General features: G+C 33.6%; 1 protein-coding gene across 1 annotated transcript in view; it reads right to left on the bottom strand.

Moving 5' to 3' along the window:
• The window catches only part of LOC124796026 (carboxypeptidase B-like), a 158,424-nt gene that overhangs the window by 51,740 nt on the left and 85,901 nt on the right, over positions 1 to 20,783 (bottom strand). The window contains exon 5 of the mRNA XM_047260110.1: positions 18,520 to 18,607. Coding sequence (XP_047116066.1) covers positions 18,520 to 18,607 — 88 coding nt within the window. The remainder of the gene's footprint in view (positions 1 to 18,519; positions 18,608 to 20,783) is intronic.

Raw genomic sequence — 20,783 nt, 5'->3', positions numbered from 1 at the left:
TTATATCCTCCTTTCAACACACTGTCCCTTCCGTTCTGCTGCTCTTTCAGGTCCTTTGCTTTCTCTGACAGAATTACAATGTTATCGGCGAACCTCAAAGTTTTTAGTTCTTCTCCATGGATTTCAATTCCTACTCCACATTTTTCTTTTCTTTCCTTTACTAGTTGCTTAATATACAGATTGAATAACATCAGGGGAAGGCTCCAACCCTGTCTCACTCCCTTCCCAACCAATGGTTCCCTTTCATGGCCTTCGGCTCTTATAACTGCCATCTGGTCTCTGTACAAAGTGTAAATAGCCTTTTGCTCCCTGTATTTTACCACTGTCACCTCCAGAATTAGAAAGAGAGTATTTCAGTCAACATTGTCAAAAACTTTCTCTAAGTCTAGAAACATAGGTTTGCCTTTTCTTAATCTATTTTCTAAGATAAGTCATATGGTCAGTATTGCCTCATGTGTTCTAACATTTCCACAGAATCCAAACTGATCTTCCCCGAGGTCATCTTCTACCAGTTTTTCCATTCGTCTGTAAAGAATTTGTGTCAGTATTTTGCAGCCGTGACTTATTAAACTCATAATTCGGTAATTTTCACATCTTCAACACCTGCTTTCTTTTGGATTGTAATTATTATACTCTTCTTGAAGTCAGAGTGCATTTCTCCTGTCTCATACATCTTGCTCACCAGATGGAAGAGTTTTGTCATGGCTGGCTCTCTGAAAGCTATCAGTAGTTCTAATGGAATGCTCTCGACACTTGGGGCCTTGTTTCGACTTAGGTCTTTCAGTGCTTTGTCAAACACTTCATGCAGTATCACACCTCCCATTTCATCTTCATTTACATCCTCTTCCATTTCCACAATATTGTCATCAAGAACATCAACCTTGTGCAGACCCTCTACATACTCCTTCCACCTTTTTGCTTCATTACTGAAAATAGTGAAGAAATTATTCCATTAGATGATTGTGAAGATAACTCATTTATTATACTTGATGATTTCATTGTTGAAAATCAGGATGTTCAAAAATGGTTCAAATGGCTCTGAGCACTATGGGACTTAACTTCTGAGGTCAACAGTCGCCTAGAGCTTATAACTACCCTAAGGACATCACACACATAAATGCCCAGGACAGGATTCGAACCTGCGACTGAAGTGCTCATGCGCTTCCAGACTGTAGTGCCTAGAACCACACAGCCACTCTGGCTGGCAAAATCAGGATGGAGTTACAGACAATTTTACTACAGATGGATTGTTGTTATATAACTCAAGCATATTCAAAAATGTGGGAACAGTTAGAGACAATCAAAATATTTCAAATATTTTCGGACAAGATGACACAAAGTTAGATTGTTTTTATCACAAATGTGTTGGAGGTGATTTAAAATTCGACGATTTTAAAGAAATGTGAAGTAAACACTGAATGAGGATGAATTTGATTTTATTTTGATAGATAAAACAAGAAAAATTAGTAATGTCAAATACACAGAAAAGATTAAGAATTTTTTAAATCTTGAAAATAATCATTGAATGTAAACAGCGAATGTGAATTTTAAATGTAAATGATGAATGTAAACAATAAACACAAATGATGACTGAAAACATTGAATATAAATGATGAAGATAAACATTGAATTCAACATGTGGTTTTTACCTCTAATAAATGTTTATGAAATGTGATCTATAGGTTGTTAAAAAAAAGTTAGATCAAATAGAAAACTATCAGATCAATTAAAATAACAATGGAAAATGGCAAAAAACTTATGAAACTGTATGAAATATTTAAAGCGAGAATATCAATCAGTTATCGATGCAGTCACATATGTTAAACAAGAAATCAAAGCATTTGATGATAATCTGGTGAATGACACAAACAACAGAGAAGCCGAAATACAGATGGTTCCTTATCATCAATATTATTTCGAAGATTTTAACAATATCCCATCGACTAATCAGTATGAAAGTTCACAATGTGATGATATATTGTTTCAATCAGAAATACAACATTTATTGAAATAATATGAAGAAGAAATTATGGATAGAAAAATTTGAAAGAAAAAGATCTAAAACAAATAAGTATAAGTGATCAAATGTTAGAATTTATGAACCATACTGCTGAGACAGTGATATATTAATAACTAGTAAAAATGAATGCGAAGGAAAAAATGGATTAATGAATCTTTCAACTAAAAAGCAGATTACTATAGCTGATTTTGGTGAAATATTTTATTCTATTGATTTACGAGTTATGCCAGAATTTTATTCGATTCCAAAGTAGTATATGATGAAAATAATTCATCTAAGGTTAAATCAAGTAAAGGGAATAAATATAATAATTTAATGAAAATAATTGTTGAAGAATATTTTCCTAGTTCTTCAGAAGGAAGAAATAGTAATAATTTGTTGAAGGATTAATTTAAAAATATTCAGAAGAACCAGCTGAATATGTTTCAGTGAATGATGTTATAGATTTAATCAACGGATGTACTACAGTTCATAGAGAAGAATTACCTGGAAAAAATTATCATAATTTAAAAATTGGAAAATGAAAGATGTTGACAAATAAATTCTGTGATTCTCATATTATTCCAAAAGGAATTCTGTATCTTATTAGATTTCTGAGTTATCTTCCTCATACATTTCCGAATATGGAAAATATGGAAAACGGTTAGTTAACACCTTAATTCATAAATTACCTTTCTTATTACAGATTTCTTGTTATAAGTATTGTGGTCTTGGAACAAGGTTAGAAGATACAGAGGTGATAAAGGAATTATCTGTGAGACAAAGATTGTAAAACAACATTTTTATAGATTTCATTAAGACTTGGGAGAAGATACGACTCTAATAAAGAACATCAATTACATGCAATGGAAAGAATGCATTCTGAATATACTTCATTTCGTGAAAAATTCGTGGCAGCACCTGTTAACATTAAATATTTTAGAGATGTATTCGTGACTGACAATTTAGCCAATAATCCAAACAATCTTAAGTGATGAATAGCTAATTTAGATACATCTGATCAAGCTTGCACTCATTGGATTTTATATAACAAGTTGAAAAATTCTAAATTTTTTTGTGCTTTTGGTGGTAATATACCGAAAGCACTAGTAAATTATTTAGGGAAATTACTTTTATTTTGACTATTTGTCTCAAAACTTTTATCAAACCCAACAAGAGCCAGCTCAGAACTGCATTAAGCTATTTTGAATATAATAAATTGACATTTTTTGAAGTAAGTTGAATAAAAAGACATTTGAGAATTAGATGAAATCAAAGGTTTTCAATCACTAGGACCGAAAATTAATGATGAATTATGTAACTTTAATAAGATGGTAAAAATATTAGAATAAAAAATCAAAGTTATTCAATAATTATGACCAATAATTAAAAAAGGATTAACTTCAAATTTTGAAGATTTTCGGCCATAAACTAAAAGTGTGACACATGTGTGTTATTCAATCATCAATAGGTCCAAAAATTACAGAAAAAATAAAATCATCATTATATACATTAGAAACAAAAATCAAAGATATTCAGTCACTATAACTGGAAATTAGGAAGAATTAGATTCAGAATTTAAAAAAGGTAACATATCATAACAATCGTTAGAAACGAAATTTAAAGATATCCAAAGTTTCCATCATCAGTAAACTAAAAAATAGAAGAGCTAATGAAACTGATTCATAAAGAATTAGGGAAAATCTTTTTAAGTAACTGAAAATTATATTGATTTTAAAGGAAGAAGATTAGTTGAAGTAAAACACCAGTAAATAATTATGATATTTTAATAATCACCTTTTACAAAAAAGATTAAAAAATCTTGTTACAAAACTTGAGTACTCGGGTTTTTTCACTATAATTTCCTTAATAAAGAAGATTTTAATGTAATAATCAATCAACTTAATAAAACTAATTTACTATTTTACAAAAAACAGAAAAATGTTTTTTTAGATTACTTCTCAAAGGCAGATTTAACATGCTACCAGGGCAATTAAGTAATCTTCAGGTAAGATTGTGTAACAAAAATAAACTGAAGTTTCGTTTTGGTAAGGTGATGAAATATTAATATACTCATCTGAGTATGACGTAAAAATCAAGAGAATTATTTTATTTGTGGCTAATGTGGACAGTGATCTGTAACCTATTGATTTCAAAATTGAGATAAAGAGACATAATGTCAATGAATTCCAAATATTATATCCAACACAGTTCAATAACCCATCACTTGAAATGAAATTTGAGAAAGGATTACTGCCAGTTGGTTAATGTAAATTTTTGAAACTGAGGATTCAGCCATTCCAGTCCTGCCACCGCACAGCCTATTGTGTTGAGTTTGTGTCGTGTAAAATTTGAATTCCATGCTGTGCTGACACATCAAGGATTTTATTACTTCTAAGCTGATAACATACAAATGAGAAGATTTAAATGGAGGAGAATTAAACGTAAATTTTTATGGACAAGAATTTCAGAAAATAAACTATCCAGACATTTATATTGTTGAAAAGTTAAAAATAAGAGGTAAAACAGTACATGTTAAATGGTGGGCAATTGTTAATTCATATAATATCTGAACCAATAAAAATAAAATTGCTTTATAAAATTTTAATTGTAATTGGAACATGTTATAGAAAATTTAAAAATGTTTGGTATTGAATACAATATTCATTACAGTTATTGTTTTATTAAAGAAGATAGAGCATATTTTGATATTAAAATAAAATGGAATAAGGATGATGTGTAACAATTATTTGCGAATTTTAAATTTGGATGAAATGAATCAGATTGCTTCAATGGTTGTCATTTATATATATATATATATATATATATATATGTGTGTGTGTGTGTGTGTGTATGTATATATGTATATACATATATATAATGAATCTTATGTAAAATTTAATCATAAAGACTACTTGGAAATTCGGTTTTCTTTTTCTAAGAAAAATTACCAAGACACAGACAAAGTTGCCCATCTTAAGACTGAGCACAGTCTGGAGACACCTTCAGCTGTTAACATATACAAAATTAATTATATCATCAATTGAAACCTCCTTCCTTTAGAAGGTAGGAGACGAGATACTGGCAGAAGTAAAGCTGTGGGTACCGGGTGTGAGTCATGCTTCAGTGGCTCAGATGGTAGAGCACTTCCCCCCGAAAGGCAAAGGTCCCGAGTTCGAGTCTTGGTTGGGTACACAGTTTTAATCTGCCAGGAGGTTTCAATTGATGATATAATTAATTTTGTATCTATTAACAGCAGAAGTCATCTCCAGACTGTGCCCATTCTTAAGATGGACAACTTTGTCTGTGTCTTGGTAATTTTTCATAGAAAAAGAAAACCGAATTTCCAAGTTCTCTTTATGATTAAGTTTTATATAAGATTCATTATATATATATATATATATATATATATATATATATATTCATAAATCCAGGCCTGAAAACTTTCTCCAAAAGGCTTTTTAGATTTCAAAATTACAGAATATAAAGCAGGTTCATTAAAAAGTGTTATATGAGGGTTAATATTTTTAAATTGCTCAATTTCAGGACGACTGAACATTACATATTTTTTACAATTTTTTCATTTGACAATACCCTTAAATGCTTTCCTAGGACATTCATATCCTAAAATATTAGCTATTTGATTTCCATCAAATCAGGGATTAATATTTTTGGCAACAATTATAGAAACTTGTTTATCATTATACATCTGCTTATTGTTAACAAGATCTGTGATTAACTCCATGTCTATTTATAGGAAACAAATTTTATTAAGTTAATAGAAAATTGTTTTTATAAATGAAAGTCAAGAAGTGTAGGAAATGTGAAGTAGAGAAATCAATTGTAACTTTTACTCAAACAAATATACAGAGGATAAGCATAAGCATGTTACTAAAGAATGTTATAAAATAATTAAAAATTATACTTATAAATATGTTCTTCCTGTATGTGAAAAATACATTTTATCCAAGATTTAGAAGAAACATTGAACAAGTGTTTCCAATGATGAGCATTCTAAACTATTGAAAAATGGTGATGATGAGTGTGATAATTCTGCCAAGAAATGTATAAATTGTCAAGAAGTTAAAGATTGTGATTGTTTCTTCTTTCTAGTAGATGTAAGGCTTGCCTTAAGAAATATTGTAAACAAACATGGATTTAAAAGTCAAATGTTTCTAATTTTTCAACAGTCTTCAGGTACTCATTTTTCATAATCTAATGTTTTCCCCTTAAAAATAGAACAGAATATGGAGCCGTTCAGTGTTACTCAATTCTATGATATTTCCAGAAGAAATAATTTACTAATTACAGGCAATTAAGAAAGATGGATTAATTACTTTAATTACTTCCCATAATTTACCTATTCCTACAAGAAATCATGGTGATTTGAGAGTATCAGAACTCACAACTACAGTTAAACATTGTGGTATTAGAGGATGATGTTTAAAAAGTTGAAAAATTATTGGATATTCTAATAAATGTAATATGTCCTGAAAATTTCAATTTCGTTATTTATCTTGGCCCTGATAAAGCAATGAAGTTTTATCTGTATAAAAAATCACAACCATTTTCAAGTAATTAACAGTATGATAGCATTTCTAGAAATGTCATACTTCTGTATTAAATGTAATCAACCGTTTAACAACAAGGATACTCATAAATCTAAAATAGAAGAAAATATATGTATATTATATATAGAATCTGAACACAAAGCTGCAGAAAATAAAATTTATTGCGAGAACATAATAGATATGTTATAACGAAGATGTTTCAACAATCTTCAAGTGGTTCGTGATACAGTTTGTAAATGTGAAGAGCTTAGGGGATTTGTTTGAGACTGGAAGAATGGAAACACTTTGAAGTATACAAAAACTGTAAAAAAGAAGTGGCAATTGAAAATCATTAATGTTACATGCAATACAGTTTACAAAAAGGTGCAATTTGTGAAAGAAAAATTAAAGAATATCATGTCAAAGGTTGTCCAAGTAGTAGTAAAAATTGTTGTTATTTTATTGACAAATTCAAATATTTTATGTTTTTGAGTTTTCCAAATGCTATAATATAATTAAAGTTAAAAATTACATGTTGCAATGAAAAACCAAAGAAAATTAATTGTACATTTACTGAACAATATATATCTTTTGATTATAAAGTTCAACAAGAAATGGGAACACATATTCCAAATGTTATAATTGCTCACATCTTTTGCACTATGGTTTACAAATTTAAGAAAATCAAAAAATTGTGTCATTGGCTGATATAAAAAAATTATGTATTCATTGCACATTATGCTCAAGGTTATGATTCTCAATTCATTCTGAAGTACTGTGTTAAAAATACAGTAAAGCTATATACTATCTACTCTGGAACTAAATTCATGTTATTACAGGTTGAAGAGTTAGGTCTAAGAATTAAAGGTAGTATATATTTTTTACATGTTCCACTTAGTTATTTTCGAAAAACGTTTGATTTGAAAGAATTAAGAAAATATATTTTCCACATTTATTCAACCTATGTGAAAATGAAAATTACGTAGGTCCAGTTCCTGACATCAAACATTATTGTGAGAGACGAATTTCTCAAATGGCATAGTGAAAGAGTTAAAGAAAATTATGTATTCCGTACGAAGAAGGAAATCGTTGAATATTGTCATGTTGTAAATGTATTAAAAAGAAGTTGTAAAGATCTAAGAAAACAATTTTTGGAGATAGCCATATTGAGCCATTCTGTTATTCAACAACTGCTGGTGTTTGTATATCCATTTACAGATCTACATATTTACGAGAAAATACAGTTGCTGTACTGGATAAAGATCAAAAAGAAGAAACAGTGAAAAAAACTATAGATTAGTTAAACAGTTTTCGCAATAAAAAAATTAAACACTCTTAATGAAGGAAAAGTAGAAATAGTTGGAACAAAAGTACATGTATTTGAGAAAGAAACAAATACTGTTCATAATACCATGGTTGTTCCTGATATGGTCATAAAAAATGCTTTAAAAGTGGAATGATTAATAGCAAAAATAAAGAAACAATGGATGATTTATATCAAAAGACATTAACATGAAGTGAAGAAATACGAAATGCCAGATATAATTTAGTTGAAATGTAGGAATGTGATAGGATTACATCACCTGTGTATAAAAGAACGTAAGGAACTTAAACGGTTCCCAGAAATTGTTGAACAATTAAATCCAACACATGCTTTTTTCGGTGGTCATACAAATACATTAAGTTAAGGGCCAAAGCATATGATGTAAACACAAAAATAAAATATATCGACATGTATAACAAATAAATTAACATATGAAGGAGCTGATCCTCCTTGGTATATAAAATGTGTCAGAACACTGTTGCAGAAACAAGGGAAAAATGTGCCAAATTTAAATGGACGCTAAATCTCCAACATGGGCAATCTTTTACAGAAGCTAGAAATTTAGTGCGGACTTCAAAGGGAGATGCTTGTATTAGTTTCCACAACGAAACTTAGTCTCGAAACCTGGCAGAAAACTCAAAGTGGTTCTGGTCATACATGAATTATGCAGGCGACGAGACACAATCGATGGCTTCTCTGCACAATGTCAATGAAAATACTATCGACGACAGTGCTGTCAAAGTTACTAAACACAGCCTTCTGAAATTACTTCTCCAAAGAAGACGAAATAAATATTCCAGAATTCGTATCAGGAACGGCCGCCAACATGAGTAACGTATAAGCAGATATTCTCAGAAGAGTGAAGCAACGTAAACCACTTAATAAAACAAGTCTTCCAGTGCAGACTACATACCAGTTAGGTTCCTTTCTGAGTATGCTAACGCAATAGCTCCATACGTAACAATCATGTTCAAGCATTCACTCGCTGAAATATTCGTATCCAAAGACTGGAAAGCTGCTAAGGTCACACCAATATTCAGGGAATGTAATAGGAGTAATCTACTGAATTACAGGCCCATATCGTTAACGTCGATATCCAGCAGGATTTTGGAACGTATATTGTGTTTGAACGTAATCAATTACCTCGAAAAAAACGGTCTACTGACACACAGTCAACATGGATTTAGAGAACAAGGTTCTTGTTAAACACAACTAGCTCTTTACTCACATGTTTTTTTGAAGTTATGAGCGCTAACGAAAAGGGATTTCAAATTTATTCCGTATTTCTAGATTTCCAGAAGGCTTTTGACACTGCGTCACACAAGCAGCTTGTAGTGAATTTGAGAGCTTATGGAATATTGTCTCAGTTATTAGACAATCTGAGCAGCTGTCTTACGTTGTTTGCACATGATGCTGTCGTTTATCGACTAATAAAGTCATCAGAATATCAAAACAAATTGCATAACGATTATGAAAAGATGGCTGTATGATGCAAAAATTGGCAACTGACCCAAAATAACGAACGTGCGAGATCGTCCACAAGTGTGTTAAAATTAGTCTGTTAAACCTCGGCTGCACGACAAATCAGTCAAATGTAAAGACATAAAATTCAGCTAAATATCCAGAAATTACAATTATGAACAAATTAAACTGGAGGTGAGGGGTAACAAACAGAAAATATTGTGTGGATGGCTAACAATAGACTACGTTTTATTGGCAGGATACTTAGAATATGTAACAGATCTACAGAAGAGACTGCCTACACTAGTCCATCCTCTTTTAGAATACTGTTGCATGGTGTTAGATCACTACCAGATAGAATTGACAGAGTACATCGAGAAAGTTCAAAGAACGGCAGCACTGTTTGTATTATAGACAAACAGGGGAGAGAATGTCACTGAAATGATACTGAATTTGGGATGAACATCATTAAAACAAAGGCATTTTTCGTTATGGTGGAATCTTCTCACGAAATTTCAATCACCAACTTTCTTCTCCAAACGCGAAAATATTTTGTTGTTGCCAACCTACACAGGGAGAAACGATCATCATAATAAAATGGAAATCAGAGCTTGCACCGAAAAATATAGGTGTTCGTTTTTTCCACATACAGTACAAGATTGGAATAATAGAGAATTATTGTGAAGCTGATGAAATGAACCTTCTGCCAGGCACTTCAGCGTGACTTACAGGGTATCCATGTAGATGAAGATATGTTGCCTTTATCCTATGTGTCATCCAATAAAAATATGTAAACCAGATTATTATAACAGTGAATGGTACAGTTTTATAGAATGTAAAGTATTTGCATCTGTTTGTACCATCCAGTTTTATCAACACTAATAAAGATTAATAAAAATGAAAAACTTTTTTCCATTGTGTGTGAAATGTGTTGAAGAAAAAATAGAACAGTGAAATCATAATGTTGGAGAAACAAGTCTCATTGGAACTCGGACAGCTGATGAAGTCAAGAAAAGCTATAGAAAAAGGATACAAAATTTTAGATATCTACAAAGTGTGGAACTTTGAGGAAGGAAGTAAGATGTTGCTTAGAAGTTTTGTGAAAGATATTATCAGAATAAAATTGAAAACCAGTCCTCATTGTTTTGATAATGATGGTATGTATTGTTTTGAATCACGTTCACACTTTTACATATAAAATACTTTATTAAAATATACATATGTTCACTTTACAAAAGACACACGAAGACTATCTATTGCGCCTCATCACTCATGCATATATACACAAACATAGCTGTCACCACAATCGATACTTCTCGAACATACTCGATATAACTTATTCTAGAACGATGTTCTGGAACTTTCTCATATCCGATATAAATGTATTACATAATTCCAACACACCTCCTTACATTTATATCGCGATGTTTAACATATTCCTAATTTTAATGAATTTTTCTTTACATAACGACTTTGTGAATATATCTGCAACATTTTCATTTGAATCTACTTTAACAATATCAATGAGTACCTGTAAATAATACTCATTCACAAAATGGTAATGCACTTCTATGTATTTTGAATTCTTTGTAAAATTACCAAACTTCGCTATATTTAATGCTCCAGAATTATCTTCATATATTACAATAGGTTTGTCAAATTTAACATTAAAAATGTCTAAAATATCATGTACAAGTTTCACCTCGCTTACAGCTTCAGACAATGCTACATATTCTGCGAAAGTTGAAGCCTTTGTAACACTCGCTTGTTTTCTTGACTTCCAAAATACAACATTAACAAATAATCTAATTACATAACCAGAATATGACTTTCTATCCACACTATCACCTGCCCAATCTGAATCCACAAAATAATCTAATATCTCAGCACTTTCATTCCTACAATAGTTTAATTTCAAATCTTTAGTTAAATATAAATATTTCAAAATTCTCAAAGCATATTTAAAATGAGTACTACGGTAACAACTTTGGAATCTGCTCAAGTAATTCACACTATAGCTAATATCTGGTCTAGTACCCGAACTTACGTACAAGAGTGCACCTATCAAGTTTCTATATCTAACGTCATTACAATCTTCATACACTGGTTCTAACTTTAAATTTACTTCCATTGGAGTTTTGTACAAGATCGAATCTTCAATTTTATATTTCGCAGCTAACGAATCAATATATTTTTCTTGACTCAAACTCATAACTCTTGTTTCACAATCATAATTAATATCGATGCCAAGATATCTTTTTACCTCACCTAAATCTTTCATATTAAATCGTTTTGACAATAAGTTCTTAATCTTAACAATTTTTTCTTTTCTCACACAGCAAATGAGCAAATCGTCGACAAAAATAATCAAATAAATCAAGACATCTCCATCTCGCAATACATAAAGACAATAATCATATTTACTCCTTTTAAAACCTAAACTTCTTAAAAATTCGTCAAGACAATTGTACCCAGCTCGTGAGCTTTCTCGCAAACCATACAATGCTTTATACAATTTACAGACTCTATCTGTACCATCATCATATCCTCTTGGCTGCTTTACATAAACTTCAGATAAAACTTTACAATTTAGAAACACAGTCTCTACGTCCATTTGTTCTATAACCAAACCTTCTTGACGACAGTATGACAACAAAATCTTTAATGTTTGCATATTGGTTACTGGAGAATAAATATCCTCAACGACTTCTTTTTGTTGAAACCCCCTGACAACTAATCTTGCTTTGTAAAAACTTTCTGATTTCTTTGTGAAAACCCACTTTACATCAATGGCTTCTTTATCAACTGGTTTATCTACTAATTCCCATGTTTTGTTTTTGTTCAAACAATCAATTTCCTTATTGATAGCTTTTTCCCAGTAATTTGATTCGGCGCTGTTAATCGCCTCCTCAAAGCTTTCTGGACTATTTGCACTGCAAAAGTTTACATAAATAAAATTACTGTAAACATAATCATTTAATATTTTTGGTTTTCTTTCTCTAGATGATCTCCTCAACTCAAGTACTTTCTCTGGTTCATGATTATCAGAAAGCTTTTCATTTTTCTCAATTTTCTTCTGTTTTTCTATTAGTTCAGTTTCATTTTTTATACTTTCGTGTTCAGAATCACTAGAATATTCACTTACTGAATCATAATCTTTAAACCCAATACATTTAACACCACTTTCAACAATGTCCACATGTCGAGCAACAACTATCTTATTATTTATTAGCACTCTGTAGCCTACTTCACAATAACCCATTAAGACCCCCAAATCGGCTTTCCTATCCCATTTCGACTTCCTCAGTTGCTCAGGTACTCTTACAAAAACTCTACTCCCATACAACTTCAAATGATTAACATCAGGTCTTTTCCCCAGTAATATCTCATAAGGAGTTTTCTTTTCAATGGAGTTAGCTAAAGTTCTGTTTTTGAGGTACGCTGCTGCACAAACCACTTCAGGCCAAAATCTTGTGTCTACTCACGCTTCGGCTAGCAGACACTGAGACATGTCCATGATGGATCTGTTATACCTTTCAGCAGTACCATTAAGCTCATGCACATAAGGTGGACAAGCATTCAATACAATTCCTTTTTGTCTCACAAATTCATAGACATTTTCATTTAAATATTCCTTCCCATTGTCACATCTTATCTTTTTAACAGTTTTCCTAGTGAGATTCTCAACTTCATTAATATACTCTACAAAACAATTGTATACTTGATCTTTAGATTTTATGGTGTAAACACGAGCTGCCTTACTGTAATCATCAATGAAAGAAAGAAAATATCTTTCCCCATGCATTCCAGTAGTTGAGTGAGACCCATTTAGATCTGTGTGAACAATTTCTAAGATTTCTTTTGCTTTGGTTCTATTATTTTTAAAAGGAACATTATGCATTTTGTTTTCGATACAGATTTTACATTTCATAAATTCTGATTCTAGTTCTGAAGGAACCCCATCTAACAATTGATGTTTACATAAAGTATTTAGATAATTGAAATTAACATGTCCCAAAATGCGGTGCCATTTTTCCTTTGTTGTCATATTATTGTCTTTACTCATAACATTAACATTAACTTCTCCTTTATTAATAGTACTACTCATTTTATACAACCGACTCTCTTTCCATGCAATCGCAATCAATCCATTAGCTTTATCAAAAATTTTAGCGTTATTCCCTACCGATACAATTTTGTGATTATCTGTAATTTTGGCATAACTGATCAAGTTTTTGTCTATGTCTTTTACAAAGAAAACATCTCGCATATTAATTGGAACCATTTGATCATAGACAGGAAAATTACTAATTACATTACCAACTTTAGTAGCTTGCAAAATTTTTCCATCACCAATTTTTACATTTATAGGTTGTTTTAAAGTTATGCTCTTAGAAAAATATTCCTCATTATTAATAACATGATCAATACAGCCACTGTCTAATAACCAATTGATTTGAATTTGATTGTTGTTACTTGACTCTACTGTTCTATTTTGACCTATCATAGAATTAACCTCTGTTATAAAACTACTCATACCATGATCACTCTGATGGTAACCTTGCTTGCTGTGATGCCGACCGCTGCTAAAACCATGCTGCTCTCCTCGACCACATTGCCTGCTGCCATAACCTCCACGCTGCATGTTGCCGTAATTTCCACACTGTACATTGCTATAGCCTCCACGCTGCATATTTCCATTACCTCTGTCGCTACTTTGAAAATGTACTCCACGATGCCATGTGCCTCTGTTACTTGTTCTTCCCAGGTTACAATCACGTTTGAAGTGACCTGCTTTGCTGCATCGATAACATACTTGCTCCTGATTTCTTGAATTCAATTTTCTTTCTGTGTGAAATGCATTTGATTTTACCTCTTCATTTCCAGTTTTTGCATTCAATAATTGAATCTTACTTTTAACGTATTCAACTGTCTGATCCTCTTCCTTCAAGACGTCCACTAAGTCCCCATTATAGCTCATTGACTCTGGTAATGTTCGCAGCATATAATTTAACTTCTCCTTTTCCGTTACTTTAGCGCCTGCAGATTTCAGCTCATTTACAGTTTTTTCAAATGCACTGAAAAATGTCCCTGTATCACTGTAATCACTTAACCTCAATTTGTCCAACTTGTTTCTGCATAATATTTGAAGGGCTGTAGACTCTTTCGAATATAATTCATCAAATTTCTTCATGATCTCGAAAGCACTTTCTCTGTCACTCACGAATTCTAGTTGCTTATTTGTGATTGCACCATAAATATAGTTGATAGCCGTCAAGTCCTCTTCATCCCACGTTTTGTTGTCTGAGCTCACTTTTGCCCTCTTAGTCACTGTATGGCATTTCTTCATTTTTAGGTACATGATTATCCGCTGCTTCCAGTTCCCATAGTCCTCGCCATCAAATACAGGAATAGTTATATCAGCCATGTCAAACTTTCTGAATAACACTCGACGGCCACAATATAATATTTAACTTCTACTTTTCTTTTCAATAACCACGCTCTGCTACCATGTTTTGAATCACGTTCACACTTTTACATATAAAATACATTATTAAAATATACATATGTTCACTTTACAAAAGACACACGAAGACTATCTATTGCGCCTCATCACTCACGCATATATGCACAAACATAGCTGTCACCACAATCGATACTTCTCAAACATACTCGATATAACTTATTCTAGAACGATGTTCTGGAACTTTCTCATATCCGATATAAATGTATTACATAATTCCAACATGTATAAAAAATATTTCAAGAAAAAGTAGAAATTCACTTAGATCTTGACAAAATGAAAGTAAATCCTGGTAAACGACCTGTTTGCAAAGATATGTCGGAATTCATTACATGGAAAATTTTGACAACGTCAGAATATGAATTAAACATTACAAAACTTTTATGAAATACTTTTGGATGACTGATTAGGTAATATTGGTATGAAATTTTACTACTCAACAAGTAGTTCAAATTGAGTACAGTTTCAAGGAACTTCATATTGAAAATAATACTTCTACAAATATTTTTATTGTCACTTGTGCTGTGTCAAATGCAAGACTTCGATTATATGACATGATTTGAGATTCATTGTACGAACTCGTTGTGTACCTCGTATGAATTACCTCCATTTCAAATTTAACCATAGTTATCCTCGTTTCGAATTCTCAAACTGACTATATTTTTTCATTATTTCGACTACATTCAGTCTCGTAGTAAAATAATTCGTCAAAAATTTGTGCACGAAATTCCCACCTAGTGTGCTCAACGTGCCCATATGCGTATTACTCGCATTCCAAGTCTGTTAATTCCCGTCGTGCGGCCGTCATTACATCGGACAACTTTTCATGTGAATTACCTGAGTACGACAACAGCTCCGCCAATGGAGTGCCTTTTTAAACGCTATGCTCAGTATACTACCGCCATCAGTTTATGTGCATATCGCTATCCCATGACTTGTCTCCTCAGTGTACTGCAGGCTGTTAAGAGCGCTGCCTCCTTTGTTGCGCGTGAACCAGCACCTATGAAGGCAGGCCTCGATCGCTACAGGACGTTCCAGCCCATAGTTTGGAGAGTTAAGGGAAGGCGTGGCTCGTAGTTAAAGGCCCCGAGGCTAAACTGTCCCCAGTTGCATTCTGATATAATTTTTCAGTAACATATTACAGACCCAGCAGAGTGGTTGAACCCTTACCTTCTAATGACTGTCTCTGCATATCTCTCTTAATCTCAGATACGCCATTAATCGAAGTTTAATATCAATTTTTTATAGTGTTGAAGATACCTCTTCGTTTCTGGCATTGTCTATTTAGAGTTTCACTAATGACCTGAGGAAACAAGGGAGCGAAACATGTGTCGTTACCTTCAGCTGCTAAGAATGTCACTACTTTCTCTTCGTAGCTGGTGGTCTATTGTAGCAGTATGAAAGGATGGAGGCCATATTACAAAACTGATTAGCATCGCTGTCTCTAGAGCCTAGTGTCCAACGTTTGATTCGCGGCAGGGGTCGCAGATTTTCTTCAGTCTGGATTTGGTGTTAGTGTTATCTTTTTCGTTCCATCTCGTCTTCATCGACACACAAGTCACAGAAGTGGCGTCAAACAGAAAGACCTACACCCGGTAGTCGAACTACCATCAGTCCCTGATGTGATATCCTGGCCAGTAAAGCCATACGATTATTTCATTTCATTTTCCCTTTTTGCCTTTTTGAGAAGTTATTCTATCTTATTTTCACAACCAAACATTTGTTTGGCGGCTTTCCTTTTTTCCATATACTCTCGGTATTTGCCGGAAGCGATTTAGGGAAATCCCGGTGTACCAAAATCAAGATGGCCATACGCGTGTTTGAACCGTCTTTCTCCCGAATGCGAGTCCAGTGTGCTAACCAGTGCATCACCTCGCCTCGTTCAGGGTGAGAGTTGAATATACGAAAAATATTAAGCATTATAAGAATCTAATATGCAGTATTTTCTGTTTTTCGAACTTACGCTTGCTTGTCAATAAAATATGCACTTTTAGTCCAGTTTGTTGCGCTATTTTTTAGGGAACGTGACATCGACAGCTAAACAGATTTTCTATATGCTGTGTGATGCAGGTACCCCTAACAATTTCGTTTTCTGTAACACGCAGTGTTATATCTGGCCTTCCAAAAACCATGCGCAATATTTTCATATTTTCTTGCTCGCTACGTGCGAACAGACCAACAAAAAAGTGAACAGGAACTTTTTAGTGCAAATTTAAAGAAGTGAAACTTTTTTACTGGGGTATGTTTTCGCTAGAGGGCATAGTTTTCAAGTTATCCAAGAAAAACGTACAAAAGTCACCTCCAAATGAAATCCCACATTCAACCCCCTACGATCAGAATTTCTAGTATTTTGTTCATACCACTGTACAAAAATTTCCAATTAGACGAATTAATTCCCACATTTGACGTTCGTTGTTTGGTCTACAGGCCACCTCCTTAGTCGAGCAATTACAAATTTAAAAATTTACGTTTGTGTATATTTTACCCAACAATTTTGTGAACTTTGACAGCATAAAATAAACAGTTACATCGTTGTATTCGCCACGCTTTCTGACTAGGAAACGACTGTACTTTTAAGGATTAAGTTTACATTTCCCATTCGTTCGAAACTTACGCCTTGCAAACATAGTGGTTTTTCTAATCAGAAGGCCTGATGAATATAATGATGTAGTTTGTTTATTTCATACTGTCAAAATTCACAAAATCGTGAGGTCGTTTTCCTTTCATTGTCCTCACGGGCACGTGAAAATCAATAATGTTAACGAATAGCTTTTAGCGTAATAGCCCGGTCAATAGAGCCGAAATAAGGTATGAGTTCGTGTAGTCGGAGATTTTTGTACAGTGGTACGAGTGATTGCCATAAACTACATACCAGAAATCGTGATTAGTGAGGGATGAGTGTGGGGGTAGAGGTGAGCTTAAAGGTCTTTTTTGTACGTTTTTCTTGAGTACTTCGAAAACAGTGGTCGCCAGCGAAAACGTTTCCTACTACAAAATTTAACTACATTAATTTCCTGCAAAAAGGAGCTGTTCATTTTTTATGAGGGCTAATAGTTTTCGCGTAGCGAGCTAGAGAATACGAAAATTTCGCGTGTGGTTTTTGAAGGCCAGATATAACATTGCAGGTTGCTTAAAACGACATCGTTAGGGGCAGCTGAATCATCCTGTCTATGATCTCAGATTTGTCGTTTGGTGTTACTTGGTAGCTAATTGAGAAAAGACAAACAAATGCAGTCTTTAAAGATTTTAGCGAGCCCTGGCACCATACCTATACTAGGTAAATGGTGCAGCCTCTCCCACGGGTCGCATCTGAGGAAACGTAAAAAAAATTGAAAAAACTTAATGAGCTGTGACCGGCCTTAGGAAATGGTCTGAGAAAATCGAAGCGCCAATTAGCACTTTAGGCTAGTGCGTCAGTTCCATAACCATCAAAAACACCACGTAGTATGTTATTGACTCATTTGTAGAGAGCAACAACACACGTAAAGTTACTTGCCCACATCTCTACTGGAACCTAGGAACAAGCAGCAAACCTAAGCAGGATGTCATTATCAAGGGTATCAAACTTTTTAGCTGTTCTCCGTGGACTCAATATTCTACATGTATGAATCTAAGACAACACAGCCAACATTCCGTATGCACAATGTAACTGCTTCCTCACCATTCCAGTGGAAACCAAAGTTCCTGTTGGCATCCACTCCCAAGCACGAACTGGATTGTCTTGATTTTGTCTTCCTCCACATGCGGTCCTGCGAAATACATTAAGTACATGTCAGTAATGGTATGTAGGTCTGTTTGGCGAGGGAAAAAGCAAACTGCATATTCTGAGACAGAAGTTTCGTATTTGATGAAAAAGCACTTCGTGATTTACCTTTCCTCTTCACAATAATAGTGTTGATCGATGAAGCAAACTATAAACTACATGATTCTCTTATGTAACAGTTTACAAATGAAGCGAAAATAAATTTAGAAAAATTTTTTGTACGTGTTGTCCATAACTTTTGATTAGAAACTCATAATATTCGCAGCATCATATACAACAGTATCAGTATCAAAAAACACTGTTGTTTTCAAAATTTAAAACCATGAAGGATGCGTGAAAGGTAGATGAAAGCTACAGCAAATTCGACAAATTTCAGATATGGCATATTCATATGCACGTTTTGTACATGACGTTAGCTGTAACTGAGCAGAAACCTGTCAACTACCACAAGTGAAAGACATGAAAAGTTCTAAGTGCGAAAGTGTAACTTTTGAAATCGTTATGTACTTGAGACTAACACTGTATAAGAAATTTACGCTATAATCAGAACATGCAATTCAAACGAGACTGTTAATCGTCTTTGTTGTGTAGTCAACTCAAGGAACCAAGCAAGGATTCCTCTATAGAGATTGTTGCATTTTGTATGGACTCCACATTGCATTTTGCATGGACTCCACGTTGCATTATTTATGGACTGCACTATTTAGAATTTGTTATAAGCATTTTGTATTGACTCAACTACTTAGAATTCGTTATGACAGAAATAGTCAAAAAATCAACGGTAACAAAGTAGCACTTGTTCGTCTTCAATATTGTGAAACAGATCCCTTCTACTGATCAAATGCTCATAGCTCTTAAGGTATGCATTGTAGAGCACATGTTTACTTGACAATTTTTTCTTGTTTTGGTCCATACTGTCTCCTCTCAAAATATGGAAAGCAAAGAGCTTGCGATAGAAGTGCTGTTGTTTCACAGTGTGGAAGAGGAAGAAGTGCTCACAGTTCTTAAGGTACGCATTTTATAGTTAATGTTCGCTAGAACTTTTTGCCTCTAATGATCCTTCGTGTCATGACCCTGAATACTGATAATCCCTACAGGAACACCCAGTATTTATCTGTGAGGAGTTGAATTAAGGTGTGAGCTGTGGTAGAAATGGACGTGAAAGAAAACATGGGAGAGTGAGAGAGAGAAAAAAATAAAACGTAATTTGCTGTGATTGAAAAATGGCAAAAGAAAGAAGCTGGAGGAAGCAGTGAACATTTTCTTCAATGCTTGATAGGGAAAAATAACATGGATGGCATAAGAAAAGGCTTCATCCTTTCCTTAAATGTAATCTGGTAGTAAATTGTGCGTAGAGTGCAGGTTAGTTTCTTTCAGGGATATAGGGAACAGTGGTGGTGCAGTGATCAGGTTTTTTGTTTTATGGGCGGGTACAGCGGGAGTAGCAGTAAGTGAGATCTTACGATGCCTCTATGAATGAGATTATAGGTACCTGATCTGTCATGGAAAGCACTTAGGAGGGTTCACTTTGGGAAGCAGGTGAAGACACTATAGGCTGTGGTAGTCAGGCAATTTGTCCGGTTGCAGCCACTACACTAACTGAACACACGAGGTACTGACACGATCTAATAAGTGTTAGTCGCAGACGTAACCCACACAGGCATTTATGGTTAGTTTTATCCGTCTAGTGTTTTTTTCCATTCATTGCATAGCGGATCGCAGTAAGAAAGAAGACTCCTCAAGTTCCGTTTTGTGAGAATCCACTTGCTCCAGTCTCACAATTTACTTACTAGTTTTAATATTGTATTTGAACACTGAAGTCAAGATGAATACATTGCAGTGCTGGGCAGTGATACAAACGCTACAGCGAAGAGCAATGAAGCAGCTAAAAAGCGGGCAGAGTGGCTGGTAACTCCAGATGTCGCTCCAAGTATCCTTATGGGTAGAATACAGCGGGGCGTCAGGGCGAATCTAACCTCGCAGTCACGAACACCGGAGACCTACAGACTTTTAGGCGCAAAACTACTGGTTTTTCCATATAAAATATTAATTAGTAGAACCCACTTTTGACATAATAAATGCCAGGGGCATTATAGCTTCCTTACTGTTGTTACACTAACAATAAGCTAAAACTAATAAGAAACAAACGATGGCTAATATGG

This window comes from Schistocerca piceifrons, chromosome 4 (genome assembly GCF_021461385.2).
Source record: "Schistocerca piceifrons isolate TAMUIC-IGC-003096 chromosome 4, iqSchPice1.1, whole genome shotgun sequence".
Classification (NCBI taxonomy): domain Eukaryota; kingdom Metazoa; phylum Arthropoda; class Insecta; order Orthoptera; family Acrididae; genus Schistocerca; species Schistocerca piceifrons.
Note: the sequence above shows the minus strand (reverse complement) of the source record. Positions and strands in the feature narration are given on the sequence as shown.